The sequence below is a fragment of the Loxodonta africana genome, chromosome 3, assembly GCF_030014295.1.
Source record: "Loxodonta africana isolate mLoxAfr1 chromosome 3, mLoxAfr1.hap2, whole genome shotgun sequence".
Classification (NCBI taxonomy): domain Eukaryota; kingdom Metazoa; phylum Chordata; class Mammalia; order Proboscidea; family Elephantidae; genus Loxodonta; species Loxodonta africana.
The window spans coordinates 79,047,596-79,066,277 of NC_087344.1; the positions used below are offsets into that span (position 1 = coordinate 79,047,596).

An 18,682-nucleotide genomic window follows, 5' to 3' on the forward strand; every position below is an offset into this window, starting at 1 on the left:
CAAGTCCAAAAAATCAAAATTCTATACAGCATATTCTACGACCTTGTCTTAGTTATCTATTGCTGCTATAACAGAAATACCACAAGCAGATGGCTTTATTAAACAGAATTTTATTCTCTCACATTCTAGGAGGCTAGAAGTCCAAATTCAGGGTGCCAACTCCAGGGGAAAGCTTTCTTTCTCTGCCGGCTCTGGAGGAAGTTCTCAACAATCTTTGTCTGTCTAGGAGCTTCCCAGCACAGCAACCCCTGTCCAAAGGGTGCACTCTTCTTCTGCCACTACTTTCTTGGTCATATGAGGTCCCCCATGTCTCTCTGCTTGCTTCTTTCTTTTATATCTCAAAAGAGATTGGTTTAAAACAAAATCTAATCTTGTAGATTGAGTCCTGCCTCAGTAACATAACTGCCGCTAATCCCATCTCATTAACATCATAGAGATAGGATTTATAACACACCGGAAAATCACATCAGATGACAAAATGGTGGACAAACACACAATACTGGGAGACTGAATATCTTTGCCAATAAATTTGAGTATTTAGAAAAAATGGACAAATTCCTAGAAAAACGTCAATTACTTAAACTGACTCAAGAAGAAACAGGAAACATGAATAATCCTATAAGCATTAAGTAAATTTAATTTGTAGTCAGAATGTTTCCCTAAAGAAAACTCCAGTCCCAGATGGCTTCACCAGCAAATTCTATGAAATATTTAAGAAACAAATAATTCCAAACTCATATAAACTCTTTTATATAGTATATAAAGAAAGGGATATTCGTCATCAAATTTTATGAAGTTAGCAAAACTTTGATACCCAAGCCCAAGAAGGACACTATGTGAAAGGAAAATTATAGGCTAGTCTCATGAACAACCATCTCAAAATACTAAATAATATCTTAGTGAACCAAATCTAGCAATATACTGATAATGCAGCATGATCAAGTGAAGCACATTCCAGGAGTGAAAAGTTAGCTTCTCTTTAGAAATTAAAATAATTCATATAAACAGATTAAAGGAAGAAAATTATATTTCAGTATATGCAGATAACTAATTTGATACAATTAAATGCTCATTAATGATAAAAATAGCCTTTAGCAAACTAAAGACAACCTCTTTAACCTGATTAAGAGTATCTACAGAAATTCTAAAGTAAACATCAGACTTAATGGTGAAACACTGAAAGCTTTACCCTTGGGATCAGAAAAAAGTCAAGGACGATCACCATCACAACTTCTAACCAACACACTACTAAAGGTCTTAGCTAGTGCAGTAAGCAAGAAATATAATTTAAAATAAGAAATAAAATGATCATTATTCACAAACTATATGATAGTGTATATAAAACTTTTTTTAAATTTACAGTTAACTTATTAGAATTAATAAGAGAGTTTAGCAAAGAAGGTTGCTAAACACAAACATCAATGTATAAAAATCAATTTGGAACTTCCATTTCTGGCCATTAAGGAGAAACTGGTACGTAATTTTCCTTCCCACTGTAAACACCAATAAAACTAGACTAATTATATGACACAACTGTTTTTAGACATTTGGATGTTAGGTACTGAAGGACTGTAATCTGTGAGAGAAAGGATCATCTTTGCTTTTTACCTCAAGGCACTTTTTAGGGCATGGCACAGGGAAGGGGAACTCTAGCAGAATATGAAAGTCTTCCTAAGTTGAAGAGATAACAATGGGAGTTTGGGGAAGTTGAAGCAGCTAAACTATGCAGGACAGAGCACCAGTCAACAGGAGCTATGAAGAAAAAAAAAGCTCCAGAAATCTGCATAAGCATCCCCTTAAGGTTTGGCCGAATGCTGATCTGTACCTGCACAGGGTTAAACTTCATGAAGCTGAACAAGGAACAACTGCCAGGGAGGTATAAGCTGAACAATCTTCTAACTCTGAAACACTAAGAGACATTCTAATTCCATCCAGTACGAGTAAAGAAATCTCACTGAACATGCGAGGCAATCAAACAATCAGTAGGGAACACAGAAGAGTCACATCTAGAGCAGTGGTTCTTACTTTTTGCTTTAGGAGCCCTTGATACTCTTAAAAATTGCTGAGGACCCCCAAAGAGCTTTTTTTTGATGTGGGTTACAGCTATCAATAGTTACCATATCAGAAATTAAACTTAGAAATGTTTAAATACTTAATCGATTTATTTTAAAAAAATACAGTAAACCTACCGCACATTAGTATAAATAACATATTTTTATACTAAAGTAACTATATTTCCCAAAATAAAAGTTTAGTGAGAAGAATGGCATTGTTTTACATTATTTACAAATCTATTTAATGTTTGGTTTAAGGGAAGACAGCTGGATTTTCATATCTGATTCTGCATTCAAGCTGTTGTAATATGTTGTTTTGGTTAAAGTATGTGAAGAAAATCTGGCCCTGTACACAAATACATAGTTGGAAAAGGAGGGACCTTCTGAACCCCCTGAAAGGGTCCTGGGGAGCTCCAGGGAACCCTGAACCTCACTTTGAGAACCACAGTCAGGGAGTAAAAGTGCTGTAAATTCACCCTATAAAGCTTAAAAACAAGCCTTGAATCTAACTGATCCACAAGTTAACTGAACTGCCTGACAAAACAAACGTCAACAATACCCTTTAAAGGAAGAGGGGGGAAAAAAAATTTTAAGGACTTTTTTCAAATAGAGACAAAACAAACGTCAACAATACCCTTTAAAGGAAGAGGGGGGAAAAAAAATTTTAAGGACTTTTTTCAAATAGAGACGTTCTAATGTTCTCCTTTAAATTATCTGCTGAACAGTTGTTGATACCCATCCCCCCCAGTCTTCATTAACAGTTGCTTCATATTTCTGGTTGGAGGGTGAGAATCAAGAAGGAGCTGTGTGCCTAAGATGAAGAAACAGCTCCAAGACGCAGAGTGACAAATGAAGATTCAACTGAAACTGGAAACTGGAGTGCAAGATGGCTGGAAGAAAAGTAAGCCCCAGGGACTTCATAGTCATCTTGGAAAAGTGTTACAATGTCCAAATGTGTGGAAACGGGGTTCCAGCTCATTTTACCAAGAGTTGAAGGGACAGGGGGACCCAATCTGACCTTTTTATTGTGTCTGAGCTAATTAATTTACAGTATGTCTTCCACAGGCCCTAGACCTGCATATCTCTCTCCCTGGGTGCAGATTTACTCAGGAAGCCAAGTGCTAATTGGTAGGCTGCTTGGTGAGTCTGGAGAGGAACTAAGGGAGATAAAATGGATGTGCTAAACGACCACAGTCATCACAATGGGAGGAGTTGATATAGCTGTGGCCATATCTGGAACATTTTACAACAGTAATGAATGAGGGTATAGGGGGATCAGGGTCACAAAGCTATTATGTTAGAGAAAGCTGGGATTTGAACCAAGTCCTGCACTCTTTCCCCTGTATCATATCACCTTTCAGAGTCTTTCTCCTCTAGACAGTACATGTGGTTCATGTTTGCTTCAAATCATTGAGAAAATAAAGACATTAGCCTGGAATGGTATCTCAGCCAGACGATACCTGGACCCCTTGTGAGGCCCAGGGATCTCTTCTGGCAAAGAGCCATGACTCAAGTCTGCAATTTTGCTATTGGTTTTTCCTGTGTCTCACGTCCTTTTTGTTCCTCGGTTCCTCTTTTACTGGTGTCTTTTTTTTGTATTAAGATGGAGTCCTGGTGGTACAGTGGTTAAGAGCTCGGCTGCTAACCAATAGGTCAGCAGTTTGAATCCACTAGCCGCTCCTATGGGGCAGTTCTACTCTGTCCTATAGGATCGCTATGAGTCGGAATTGACTCGATGGCAAAGGGTTTGGTTTTTTGGTATGGTTTGTATTAAGTGGATATTTCCTAGTGTACCATTTTAATTTTTTGATTTTAAACTATTTTTGGAGTTACTTTCCTAGTGATTGCTCTAAGAATTATAATGGGCCTTTTTAAAAATTACAATCTACTTCAGATTAATGCTAACTTAATTCCAGCAGAATAGAGAAAAGTTGCTCCAGTATAGCTCCATTCCTTACCTCCTTCTTTGGCAAAGACCTTTGAAACACGCATCACTGGGAGACTTCAGGAAAATATGACAAATTATTTGCAGTTTAATTACAATTACCATATTAGTGATCTAAGAGCATATTATTCAAAGTTGAGCAATGACGCTAAGTACAAAGGTCATGATAAACGACAAACATCTCAGCACCATAAAGTTAGTTTTACTAATTTCCACGCCTTTCTATTCCTACTTGCCCTCACATATGCTCTGTAAGAATAAAACCACAGCTATGTGTACAGTTCTAGGGGAAGAGGGTAGAAATGTCAGCAACCGATAGTACCTCAAAGTAGTGTACAAGGCTGGGGTATATAAGACTTTCAATAGTCCCTTCTATAGCACCAACGTGGATCTCATGGGTCACCGAGAATGAGATTCTTCGGCTGCGAGGAGATTCAATAACTCTTGAATGGTGCTTTGTTCATGGACACTGAGCTTTTCTTTGGCGAGGGTGAAGGCTGCCATAGCGTATTCCTGGGCCTGGAATAGAATTGCAATGACAAAAGGAGGTCGTCACAGGAAAGCATAACATTGGGAAGCCCCATCTATGTGTAACCCCAGGAACATTGGAGAGGATCCACAAGATTCTCGCCCTAGCCACTGAGCTCATTCTAAACTTTGTTTCATGATAGTAAACTTGTGAACACACACTGGGCCCTTACAGTTGGCCAAATGGGTGCTGAGTGGGGCAGGGGACACCAGAAAAACATATTTGGCTTGATAAACTAAGGACAAACTAAGTATGCCTTCCTAGCAAAGTAGGATCTTTGCAGGATTTTAATCATGGCCCTTTGGACCAACATTGGGAGGCATAGAGGTGATATGTGCTACAAGTAAAATTACATCCTGGAGCAGTCCTGGGGCCATGCAGTCTAGAGTTTCAACTTGGACAGAGGCTCCACAGGACATCTTGGAATAGACCCTGGCTCTCTCTATTTTCTTCCTTCTTATAAATATTAATTACATGGCTACTGTGTTCCAGGTACTGTGACTACAGGCAGAAAATTCCTGCCCTCATAGAACTTATAATCTAGTAGGAAAGAGAGACAATAAACAAGATAAATAAGTAAAACACAATAGTACCTGAAATAATGATAAGTGCTAAGGGGGGGAAAAAAAAAGCAAGAAAGGGGGATAGAAGAATCAGTTGTGGTAGTGAGGTTTTGCAATTTTAGACAAGGGGCGTCAGGGAAGGCTTCACTGAAGAGAAAATAGCCTAGTAAAGACTTTTGAGTTATAAATGTGTCCCTTCCATCTAAAGGCCGCTTGTAGATCTGACACCCTAACATGCCTCAGGATAATGACTTCCTTGAGTATACAGTCAAAAACTGGACTCTACACCGTAGAAAAGACATTTTTGTCTAATGTAAACCTGAATAGTCAATGGAAATGTTTCCCTGTTCCCTGACCACTCCTAGCCCTACCCCAGTCAGTGTTAATATTCCGCCTCTGGGCTCCCTCAGAGTCCTGTGCTTCACTATCACACTCTATTATAGCCCATTGACTGTACGCTCCTTGGAGCAGGCTCTGGTATACAGTAGGTGCTTAGTAAAAGTTTGCTGAAGGAAGGAAGGAAGAATGGGAAAGAGGAAGGAGGGAAGGAATCTAAAATTTTTCCATGTCACCCGCACAAAATGGCCTCAGCCCACTAACCCCTCTCTCTCCCCCGCTTGCCTGCTTTTATTTCTTTATAGCACTTTTCACTATCTGAAATTATTACATATTTATAAGTTCACTTGTTTATTGTGACTCCTCTCTTCCAAATAACATAAACTCCATGAAGATAGAAAAGTTAACTGATTGTTTACCACTGAATCTTCAAGTCCCCAGAACAGTGGCAGGTGTTCAATAAATATTTGAATGAATGAATGAACCAATCAATCTGAGATCTGCCACTTGATTTCTGTGAGACATTGGGCAAGTAATTGGCTCCTTCTGTACCTCAGTGCCATTATCTGTAAATTGGAGATAATAAAGTGACTACCTCAAAAGGTTCATACGAGAATTAAATGTGATAATTCATATAAGGAAACCCTGGTGGTGTAGTGGTTAAGAGCTTCTGCTGCTGACCAAAAGGTCAGCAGTTCGAATCCACCAGATGCTTCATGGAGACCGTATGGGCCAGTTCTACTCTGTCATGTAATTCATGTAAAGGTTGGCATGTAATGAGCACTCTAAAATCTTTTAATCTTTTCATGGCAATCCATTTCTGCCTGAATCCCTCCAGCAATAGAGAGCTCAGTGAGTAAAGCTACCACTCCATTCTTCTGAGGCCGTCCCTGAGTCCTCCTGCCCTGTAGGCTTCTGGGCACTGCCCCACCCTCAGTTTACCTACGCAACCCCGGGACAGCCCCATTGAGGGAAGAAAAAAATCCTGTTTCCATTATGCAGGCTGGACTCACTAAATGAGAAATGTCATAAGCATCTGAACTTCTTTGGAGTGAGGACTTCCTCTGAGGGCAAAAGCTGGTGGAATTGGGCAAAACATAGCTGAATTCAACTGGAGGAATTTTTATCTATCTTAGACATGCTGCTTTTCTAAGGAAACTTACCTTTGAATAATTCATCATCAGGTAGTAAAGCAAGACCAGGGTTTTCAGAATGAAGACAGTTTTCTCTGGGTCTGTGTTAGATGTAGATTCTCGTATGCTCAAAGTTGACGTCAGGATCCGAATGGCTTCTGCTTCGTGGGCTTCATCTGTGTTGGAAGGGGAGGGGAAGAAGCAGACCCTTGGCCGCTGTGCCTGCCCTCATCGGCAGAGGTACACAGCTGTGAGGGTGCCTGGTCTTCTGCCAAAGCCTCCTTCCGGGGGCACTGGTGGTGACAGCACAACCACAGCAAGCTCTTCACCGTGAGGACTGCCTCCACAGGCAAAGCAGGAAGCTGGGCAGATTGCAGCAGCTCTCCAGCTCTGCCTAGCATGTAACCTAAGAACATGCTCACTCCCACAGGTCTCAAAGTTGCTAAAGCTTCTCTTTTTCAGAGTCCTGAACTCTAGATCTCTTAGGCTTCCCAATACAGGGAACTTGCCACAGCAGGATTCCTTAGTCCTATTCTTCTGGCTGCATTCTATAGCTGAGAAAATGGAGCCACAGCTGCTTGCAGCAGCTTAATTCTCCCCAAATCCAAAGATGCTTACCGGTACCAGTTGTCATGGAGTTGATTCGGACTCATGGTGACCCCTTGTGCGTCAGTTTAGAACCGTGCTCCATGGGGTTTTGAGCGGCCGATTTTTCAGAAGTAGATTGCCAGGCCCCTCTTTTGAGTGCCTCTGGGTGAATTCAAACTCCCAGACTTTTGGTTAGCAACTGTGCATGTTAACCATTTGCACAACCCAGGGACTCCAAAGATGCTTAAGCAAAGCCTTTCTGCTTCCCTTGTGAATCTGTTTACTATTTCCCCCAGCAGTTTTTGTTCCTACTTTAGTTGCCCATTACTGAGCAGTTATCAAGGGACAGATACTTAAAAGCACTGATAAAAGTACTAAGCTTAGAGAAAGGAGCCTTGGTGGAGCCCTGATGGAGCAGTGGTTAAGCACTTGGCTTCTAACTGGAAGGTCGGCGGTTTGAACTCACCAACCGCTCCGCTGGAGAAAGAAGTGGCAGTCTGGAAAGATTTACAGCCTTGGGAACCCTATGAAGCAGTTCTGCTCTGTCCTAGAGGGTCACTATGAGTCAGAATCAACTCAACGGCAGTGGGTTTGATTTCGTTTTAAGCTTAGGGAAAAAAAAGAACACACACCATAATGTCAAGGTTGGCTATCTTCAGATATTCATGGGTGAAACTTTTTTCCCTTTGTGCTTTGCTTTGATTTACAAGTTTTCTGCTTTAACATGAACCACTTTTATAATGAAGAGAAACACCAACGAAGTTACTATTTTAAAAAATCTTAGTTCAAAATCTTTTGTCCTCCAAGAAGTCTTCCTACTTCAATGGCACGCAACTTCTTCTTCATTCTGGGACTCATCTTGTAATACTATTTGTACTTGTAGACGATTTCTTTTGCTATTGCATATAGGTTCTGTCTCACTAACTACACTGCATGTCTGTTTAGAGCACATGCCTTGTCTTACATGACCTGAGGGAATAACACGTAAGAAATGGATACCCTGCAGAAAGCATGGAAAGCTCTGACAGGATCTTTTTCTTCTCCAAATCTTTCCCTAGCTGACACATTGAAGGGCTGTTTCTGATGCTAGGGATCTGAATTCTGCCCAACGCTGGTAAAATCTCTTTGATCCCCATGCCTCAGTCTTCCCAACCGGCAAAATGGGGAAGACGGTCTGATGTCCTTTGTGACAAGTACAGCTGCCCTCCCTCTTAGGGGCAAGGCCTGTGTGTTAGGTGGGTGAAGTCACTGCTCCACTTCCCAAGGAGAGCTGCTACTTACCTAAGCCAGTGTCGTTCTCAAATTTTTTGCCCAGTAAATCTATTTGTTGAAGCCGAGAATGTGAGAGGACTTGGTAATGATTATTCAAATATTTATACCAGATCTCAGTGACCTGTTGGGAAAGGAGATGGCAATCACACAAGCAGACCAGAGCTAGGACACTGGACCAGCTAGCTGGAGAGAGTAGTGCTCCTGGTCAGGTTTCCTGACAGTCTGGAGACTCCCTCTCTCACTGTGCCTGGAGGCAGAAGGGAGCCTTAGGAGCCCAGAACCGGCCGGGCCAAAGTGAGTGTGACAAGCGATGGGCTGCAGAGGGCATGTGCCAGGTGGATCTGGAGGTAACCCCGACAGGGTTAAATAACAATGGCTGCCATTTGTTGAGCACATATAATGCTAAACCTTTTCAAGGACACCATATGCACAACCTCACAACATCCCAGCTGAGGTAACTATTCTTATTATTCCCATTTTGCAGATAAATAAATCGAGCCTCAGAGGAGTTAAGATCACACTCGACTTCTGATATGAACTGGTAAATGGCACAGCCAGGATTTAAATTCAGATCTGTTTGAGTACAAAGTCCACTGTTTTTCGGTTATACCACAATGCTTCTTCCTGAGAACTGGGTCCAAAATAAGATTCAACAGTCACAGCATGAGAGCCTGTATCACACACAGAAATGGCCACTTGCTAAGTGACTTCCTGACAAATGAGCTGTTACTGTATGAATGTAAGTGACATTTTAACATTTTGGAAACAGTTTAAAATCTTTTACATGCAAAGATGGAAATTTTAAAGTACTCTCATGTTCTCTGATGCCTTGACAAGACCTTTCAACACTGAATTTCCTGTAAAAACCTCTCCTTCCCCATCACACACCCCAATATGCCCACATTATCTTGCTCCTATGGGTGTGGCCAAGCATATGGCAGTCTGTTTGGAGGGGTTTGGTTTTTATTGACCTATCATTCATTACTTGTTAGTCACTCTATGGATCCTCGGGACCAGTCTGCTTTGGTAGAGGAGAAACAGAAGGAAAGAAAAATGAAGTATGCCAGGTATTAGGTGTACGACCTTGGGCAAGTCACCACATCTCTCTGTGCTTCAATTTCCTCATGAATGGTCTGATACCAGTTGTAAGATACCAGGCCTAAGTATCAAAGTTGAGCTGTGATATTCCTCACTCACCTTGGTATACAGCGTGTCTGCCAGGTCCAACTTGTTAAGCTTATGGAAGATATTGGCCAAGTGGAAGTAGCCTCCTGAGGTCCTGATGTCCTCTGTCCCAAATGCAGTACTGGCAAAATATATCTAAGTGGAAGGAAGAAGGAGAGTGCTTGAGTTCCCTTTGCAAATCACATATTTCATAAAGGACTTGTATCCAGAATATATAAAGAACTTTTACACCTCAATAGAGGAAGAAAAACAGCCTAATTAAAAAAAAAAAAAAGCCAAAGGATCTGAATAGACATTTCGACAAAGAAGATATACAAATGGCTAATAAGCACATGAAAAGATGTTCAACATTGTTAGTCATTAGGGAAATGTAAAATAAATCCACACTGAGACACCACTTTATACCCACTAGGATGGCCAGAATAAAAAAGATGGAAAATAACAAGTGTTGGTGAGGATGTGGAGAAACTGGAATCCTTGTTCATTGCTGGTGGAAATGTAAAATGAAGCAGTCACTTTGGAAAGCAGTTGGCAGTTCCTCAAAAAGTTAAACATAGAGTTAACATACAATCCAGCAATTCCACTCTTAGATACCTACCCGAGAAACAAAAACATGTGTCCACACAAAGACTTGTATGAAAATATTCATAGCAGCATTATTCATAATAGCCAAAAAGTGGAAAAGACCCAAATAGCCATCAACCAGTGACTGGATAAACAGACTGTGGTGTACTGAGATGATGGAATACTACTCAGCAATAAAAGGAATGAACTATTGATATATTCAATGACATGGATGATTCTCAAAATAATTAGGCTAAGTGAAAGGAGCCAGATGCAAAAGACCACGTATTATATGATTTCATTTATATGGAATATTCCAAAAAAACAAATCTATAAAGACAGAAAGTGGTTGCCTGGGGCTAGAGGTGGGCATGGGAAATGGCTGCAAACGGATACAAGGGATCTATCTGGGGTAATAGAAATGTTCCAAAACTGGATTGTGCTGATGGTTGCACAACTCTGTAAATTTACTAAAAAGCATTGAATTGTACACTTAAAACAGATGAATTTTATGCTGTGTATCCATAAAACTGTTTTTGTTTTTTAAAGCTAAGTTGAGGAATCCAAGTTTGATTTAATTCTTAACTGTATGACCTACCTCAAGACAGGATATACCTCTGCCTCATTGGCTGGAGGCTGTAGTGTGTAGAGAGGAAACACAAGTGAACAGTTGTATTAGTCAGTGTCCCAGGCGGAAAAGATGGCACCCTCAAAAGGGTTACATGAAGATAGTTTAATGAATGGATTATTTACAAAGACAGAAGGGTTAAGGAACCAACAAGAGCTAGTGAAGCACCTAAGGAGTATCAACAGCAGGAAACTATTACCATCCTTACTCCTGAAAGGGCAAGCGAAGACAAGAGGGTTGCTAGGGCCCAGCATGAGGTAGAACTGTGAAAGTGGGCCACCTGACAGAAGCTGTGGCCATGGAGGAACACTGCCCTCACCAGAACTGGAGTGGGGCCAAAAGGGAGCAGAGAGAATAAATACCCCAATCTCTCTTTCTTCCCAACTCCCAGTCCTCTGACATGCCTCCCACACTCCAAACCCAGGGGAGTCCAGGTTGTGTAGTCCACAGAGCTCAGACTCCCAAGGTAAAGAGCAGGGCAGAGAATAGATCTGGGGCAAGAGGATATGGAAAAGAACCAGCACAAGAACGTTTCTGGTGAATTTATGGACATCGCGCACTGGCAGGCAAACAAAGGGTGAGTTGACCAGCGGAGTGGCTGAAGAGAGAACTGACCTGCATGGAGACTCTGAACTTTAACCTAATCCAGGTTTCAGGTTCAGGAACCCTTACTCTCTGGTAATGTTGCCCAATACTGAAATCCTAACAGAGACCTCATAAATTTTGGAAGAGCAGCCTAGTTATAACCTCATTATCTTATCTAACATCTGTATAGAGTCTTATAGTTTATAAAGCACTTTTATGTACACCAGTTCATTTCAATTTAATAGCTACACTTTTTTTTTTTCTGAAGTAGGCACTGGTGTTATTTATAAAAATAATAGTCAAAGCGCTGCATTATTGTCCTGTTGTTAACCTTTGCAATGAAATAACAGAGCCTATTTTATTATTTCTGTCTCTGGTGATGACAGATGATGAAAAGAGGCTCAGAGTGGTTAAATAATCTGTCTGAGACTATGTGGCTGGTGAAACAATAGGGCTGGCCTTGAAACAAAGGCTTTCTTGTAACGGTATGCTGCTTTGCCTCCCTTTACGAGCCTCAGAGCAACTGGAGCTTCGGGAAGTGGTGTTGATGTCAAGGTTGAGCAGCAAGGAAAGGGGAAAGGCTCAAATTCAGGTTGTTATAATTGTGTTTTTCCTAATACTGTACCAAGTGGTCACTTGCAAACAGAAAGTTTTAGAGAAATGCTCAGTTAAAAAAAAAAAAAAACTAAATAGAGCTGTTCTTAGAAATATTCAGGTATTAACATTTAGCTTGTTTACATCATTAGCCAGATGATAACGGGCTTCCTCGTAGTTTTCCTTAGCCATGTAGAGAAGCCCTAGGTTCCGATGTAATAAAGAGTGGATGGCAGCGCAGCACTCAGTTGATTTGAGGACTGTCCACTGGGCTTGGGATAGATATTCCTCAGCCTGGACAATCCGACCCAGACCTGCCCAAAAGAAATAAAAGTTATAATTCATATGCTGGCCAGAGGACACGCGATGAAATATAAGTCTTCATCCATTCACTCATTTATTTGTTGGCTGAAATATTTACTGACACATAAAAACTTGTACATGAATGTTCATAGCATCATTATTCATAATTTCCAAAAAGTACAAACAACCAAAATGGCCATCAACTGATGCATGGATAAACACAATGTGGTATGTTCTTACAATGGAATATGATTCAGCCATAAAAAGGAATAAAGCACCGATGCATGTGATGACACAGATGAACCTTGGAAATACTTTGCTAAATGAAAGAAGTCAGACACAAAAGGCCCCATATTGTATGACTGATTCCATTTATATCAAATGTCCAGAATACGCAAATCCACAGAGGCAGAAACTAGATTAGGGGTGGCCAGGGCCAGGGGGACTGGGGGAATGGGATGTGATTACTAATGGGTATGGAGCTTCATTTCGGGATGGTTCTGGAATTAGATAGTAGTGATAGTTTCATAAACTTGTGAATATACACAAACCACTGAGTGTACTTTAAAAGGGTAAATCTATGGAATGACAATTATATCTTAATTAAATATATATATTTAATGCCTTTTATGTCAAGCGACGGAAATTCAAAGATGAATCAAAGCCAATACCCTTCTCTTAAAAACCAAACAATAGTTTAGCTTAACTAGTAAAAAATGTCTGCCTTTACATAGCCAAGTGTATTAAGAAAACGTTCTGCATCCCACTTTGGTGAGTGGCATTTGGAGTCTTAAAAGTTAGCAAGTGGCCATCTAAGATGCATCAGATGGTCTCAAACCACATGGAGCAAAGGAGAATGAAGAACACTAAAGACACAAGGAAAATATGAGCCCAAGATAAAGAAAGGGCCATACAAGCCAGATACTCCATCAGCCTGGGACCAGAAGAACTAGATAGTGCCCGGTTACCCCAACGACTTCCCTGACAGGGAACACAACAGAGAATCCCTGATAGGGCAGGAGAAAAGTGGGATGCAGACCTCAAATTCTCATAAAAAGACCAGACTTAATGGTTTGACCGAGACTGGAGGCACCCCACAGGTCATGCATATCTCCCAGACTCTCTGTTAGCCCAAAACTACCATTCTCAAAGCCAACTCTTCAGACAAAGATTAGACCGGACTATAAGACATAAAATGATACTGGTGAGGAGTGTGCTTCGTAGCTAAAGTAGGCACATGAGACTATGTGGGCAGCTCTAGTCTGGAGGCGAGATAAGAAGGCAGAGGGGGACAAGAGCTGGTTGAATGGACAGGAAATACAGGGTGGAGAGGAGTGTGCTGTCACATTGTAGGGAGAGCAACTAGGGTCACATAACAATGTGTATATAAGTTTTTGTATGAGAAACTGACTTGAATTACAAACTTTCACTTAAAGCACAATAAAAAAAAATGTCTGCCTTTAGCACTATGCTCTTTTAAGAAGTATCCGTATGGGATCAAACTGACAACAGCAACTCAAAAGATTAGATAGGAACCTTAGGGTGCAGCGAGTTTATATTAATGGGGGAGGGACAACTCAGAAAAGGAGGGTGAGAATGGTTGTACAATTTGAAGGATGTAATCAATGTCACTGAATTGTAGATGTAGAAGCTGTTTAATTGTTGTATGCTTTGCTGCGTATATTCTCAACAACAACTAAATAAATAAAAAAATTTAAAAAGCCAGTACTATTGAAAAACTCACAGTGGGTTGGGGAAGGCATATGTGACATTTAAATAAATATATTTATAATATAGTGTTAAGTACAACAAGGTTTGGAAGTGGCAGAGAGTAGAAAGTGTTGAATTCTATATACAGGGTAGAGAGGGATAATGGAGTAGGGAGAGGAACGGTCAGGGAGTCTGAATTTGGTTTTGAGGTTGAATAGGAGAGAGACAGGTGGGAGACTCATTAGAAGACTTTTGAAGTAGTTTAGGCAGACACTGACAGGAGCCTGAACCAAGGCAATGGACGGGGATAGAGTGGAAATAAGAAACATTTAGAGGGTAGAATTGCTAATACATGATTACTAAGTGATGTAGAAGGTAAAAGAATGATATTTAAAGCTTTTTGTTCAGCTGTAAAGACACATATTAGCTGCCTGTCTACCTGTTTGCCTCCTAGAGAGGTTGTCAGAACTGAACAGATATCGAACGATCTGACAGCATTCTGCAGAGAGGAGACATGCTCTGGGTAGGAAGTATTTCCTGTAATGGATGCTGCAACACAAAGGGTACCAAATGAAGGATCAAGAGGCAAGGATACAAACTCTTCATAAATCAACCATCCACCCTTCTTTGTCCTTGCTCCCATGCCCAGTTCATGTGTAAGCATCATTTCATTCTGGTTGTAATCACACGGCACTGAGTTAAAGCAGAAGTTAAGCAGAAGCAGCCTACAAGAGGAACCAGGTAACCTTGCTTGACTGAAGCTCAAAATCCAAACTAAAATGGGAAAACACTAGAATAGAAGCAAAAGGCCTGAGTCCATCATGATCCTGGCTCATGTGAACACGCCAAGTCACATCTTCTATCTGGGATTGGGCTACAAAATAAGTTTAGACTGAGTGATGTTTCAGGTCCTCACTAGTTGAAGAAGCAAATGATTCTTGTTCTTGTTGTTGTTAGGTGCCATCAAGTTGGTTCTGACTCATAGCAATCCTACATAAAATAGAACAAAACACTGACCCGTCCTGCGCCATCCTCACCATCATCATTATGCTTGAGCCCATTGTGGCAGCCACTGTGTCAATCCATCTCATTGAGGGTCTTCCTCATTTTTACTGACCCTCTACTTTGTCAAGCATGATGTCCTTTTTCAGGGACTGATCCCTCCTGATAACATGTCCAAAGTATGGGAAACAAAGTTTTGGCATTCTAGCTTCTAAGGAACATTCTGGCTGTACTTCTTCCAAGACAGATTTGTTCGTTCTTCTGGCAGCCCATGGTATAGTCAGTATTCTTCACCAACAGCATAATGCAAAGGCGTCATTTCTTCTTCTGTCTTCCTTATTCATTGTCCACCTTTCCCATGCATACGAGGCAACTGAAAACACCATGAGTTGGGTCAGGCACAACTTAGTCCTCAAAGTGACATCTTTGCTTTTTAACTCTTCAAAGTTCTTTTGCAGCAGATTTGCCCAATGCAATGCATCATTTGATTTGTTGACTGCTGCTTCCATGGGTGTTGATTATGGATCCAAGTAAAATGAAATCCTTGACCACTTCAGTCTTTTCTCCATTTATCATGATGCTGCTTACTGGTCCAGTTGTGAGGATTTTTGTTTTCTTTGTGTTGAATTGTAATCCATACTGAAGGTGGTACTTCATCAGTAAGTGCTTTAAGTCCTCTTCACTTTCAGGAAGCAAGGTTGTATCATCTGCATAACGCAGGTTGTTAATGAGTCTTCCTCCAATCCAGATGCCCCACTCTTCTTCATATAGTCCAGCTTCTCAGATTATTTGTTCAGCATACAGATTGAATAAGTATAGTGAAAGGCTACAACCCCAACACACACCTTTCCTGATTTTAAAGCATGCAGAATTCCCTTGTTCTCTTCAAACAACTGCCTCTTGGTCTATGTACAGGTTCCTCATAAGCACAATTCAGTGTTATGGAATTCCCATTCTTTGCAATGTTATCCATAATTTGCTATGATTCACACAGTCAAATGTCTTTGCATAGTCAATAAAACACAAGTAAACATCTTTCTGGTATTCTCTGCTTTCAGCCAAGATACCTCTTGTTCCACGTCCTCTTCTGAATCCAGCCTGAATTTCTGGCAGTCCCCTGATGATATACTGCTACAATCACTTTTGAACGATCTTCAGCAAAATTTTACTTGTGTGTGACATTAATGACATTGTTCGATAATTTCCGCATTCAGTTGGATCACCTTTCTTTGGAATGGGCACAAATATGGATCTCTTCTAGTCAGTTGGCCAGGAGGCTGTCTTCCAAATTTCTTGGCAGAGCCAAGTGAACGCTTCCAGCACTACATCCATTTGTTCAAACATCTCAGTTGGTATTCTGTCAATTCTGGGAGGCTTGTTTTTTGCCAGTGTCTTCAGTGCAGCTTGGACTTCCTCCTTCAATACCATCAATTCTTGATCATATGCTACCTCCTGAAATGGCTGAGTCTCGACCAATTCTTTTCGTGCAGTGACTCTGTGTAATCCTTCTATCTTCTTCTGATGCTTCCTACATCATTTAATATTTTCCTCATAGAAGCCTTCAACGTTGCAACCCAAGGCTTGAATTTTCTCTTCAATTCATTCAACTTGAGGAATGCTGATAGTGTTCTTCCCTTTTGGTTTTCTAACTCTGGGTCTTTGCACATTTCAGTATAATACTTTACTTTTTCTCCTTAAGAGCCACCCTTTGAAATCTTCTGTTCAGCTCCTCCACTTCATCATTTCTTTCTTTCACCTCAGCTACTCAACATTCAAGAGGAAGTTGCAGAGCCTCTGTTGACATCTATTTTGGTCTTCTCTTTCTTTTTTGTCTTTTTAATGGCTTCTTGTTTTCTTCACATATGATATCCTCGATGTCATTACATAACTCATCTGGCCTTCAGGTTGTTAGCGTTCAATGCATCAAATCTATCGTTGAAATGTTCTCTAAATTCAAGTGGAATATACTCAAGGTCATACTTTGGCTCTCATGGACTTGTCCTAATTTTCTTCAACTTCAATTTGAACTTGCATATAAGAAATTGATGGTCTGTTCTGCAGTCAGCTCCTGGCTTTGTTCTGACTGATGATATTGAGCTTTTCCATTGTTTTTCCATCGTCTCTTTCCACAGACGTATTTAATTTTATTCCTGTGTATTCCATCTGGCGAGGTCCATGTGTATAGGCGCCATTATGTTGTTGAAAAAGGTATTTGCAATGAAAAAGTTGTTGGTCTTGCAAAATTCTATCATGCAATCTCCGGCATCAATATCAGCAAGGCCATATTTTCCAACTACTGTTCCTTCTTTGTTTCCAAATTTCACATTCCAATCGCCAGTAATTATCAGTGCATCTTGATTGCATGTTTGGTCAATTTCAGACTGTAGAAGTTGGTAAAAGTCTTCAGTTTCTTTACTTTTGGCCTTAGTGATTGGTGCGTAAATTTGAATAATAGTCGTACTAACTGGTCTTCCTTGTATGTGTATGAATATTATCCTTTCACTGACAGTGCTGTACTTCAGGATAGATCTTGAAATGTTTTTTTTAACAATGAATATAACACCATTCCACTTCAATTTGTCATTCCTGGCATAGTATAGCATATGATTATCCAATTCAAAATGGCCTATACCAGTCCATTTCAGCTCACTAAAGCTTAGTGTGTAGATGTTTATGCGTTCCATTTCATTTTTGATGATTTCCAATTTTCCTAGATTCATACTTCGTACATTCCACGTTCCTATTACTAATGGATGTTTGCAGCTGTTTCTTCTCATTTTGGTCTTGCCATGTCAGCAAATGAAGGGCCCGAAACCTTTACTCTATCCACGTCATTAAGGTCAACTCTACTTTGAGGAGGCAGCTCTTCCCCAGCTGTATTTCAAGTGCCTTCCAACCTGAGGGGCTCATCTTCCATCACTATATCAGACAATGTTCTGCTGCTATTCATAAGGTTTTCAACGACTAATTCCTTTCAGAAGTAGACCACCAGGTCCTTCTTCCTAGTCTGTCTTAGGAAGCTCAGCTGAAATACCAGTGGCATAGCTTCCAGCATCACAGCAACACACAAGCAACCAGCAGCTATATGATTCTTCGCTAAGATTACTTAGATGAGGAAGAATTGGTAGAGGGTATTGACATAAACTGGAAAACTTTCACTGTCCAGTTATCACTCAAGGAGGCAGTGCCAAAGAAGGAAGTCCTCAGAACCAAGCTAAACCAGTATCTAAAACAAGCACCAGTCTCAAAGGAAAAGCCATACTTGAGGGAATAAACTACAAAGTTGCAAATTTAGAGAGCAGGATAGAGCGAAGTGAGAGGAACGGCCTTCTACAAGCAGGTCAGAACTAAGACTGTGACCTGTAAGTAAGTTCAGACATACACTCTTAACTATAGTGCCAGCCAGAGGGGTGTAGGGATGGAGTGGAGGCAGCAGAGACAAAGTTGCTGAAGGAAGTGAGGCTATCCTGAAGGGTGATTTTAATAGTATATGGAGCAAACAGAGGAAGGAAAGCCAGGTAAGGGGCAGTGGCAGTACATGAAGGGCAGGGCATCTGAAGCTTACCCTGAGTTAGTAGTAGATCTGAAAGACATTACGAAGGAAGATTTTCAGCACTCAGTGATGAAAGTAAAGGTGATCAGAATAAAGCTGGCACAGATAATTCAAAGGTGGAGGCTTTGTGGTGCCAGG

At 40.7% G+C, this 18,682-nt stretch overlaps 1 protein-coding gene across 2 annotated transcripts in view; it reads right to left on the reverse strand.

The window, feature by feature from the left end:
- Positions 1-1,083: 1,083 nt before the first annotated feature.
- ZMYND12 (zinc finger MYND-type containing 12) overlaps positions 1,084-18,682 on the reverse strand; it is a 40,222-nt gene continuing 22,623 nt past the window's right edge. For both annotated transcript variants that reach the window (XM_003415330.4, XM_010595274.3), the window contains 5 exons: positions 12,121-12,290; positions 9,618-9,740; positions 8,430-8,541; positions 6,591-6,736; positions 1,084-4,518 (listed from right to left, as the gene is read on the reverse strand). In XM_003415330.4, coding sequence (XP_003415378.2) covers positions 4,399-4,518; positions 6,591-6,736; positions 8,430-8,541; positions 9,618-9,740; positions 12,121-12,290 — 671 coding nt within the window. In that variant the 3' untranslated portion in view covers positions 1,084-4,398. The remainder of the gene's footprint in view (positions 4,519-6,590; positions 6,737-8,429; positions 8,542-9,617; positions 9,741-12,120; positions 12,291-18,682) is intronic.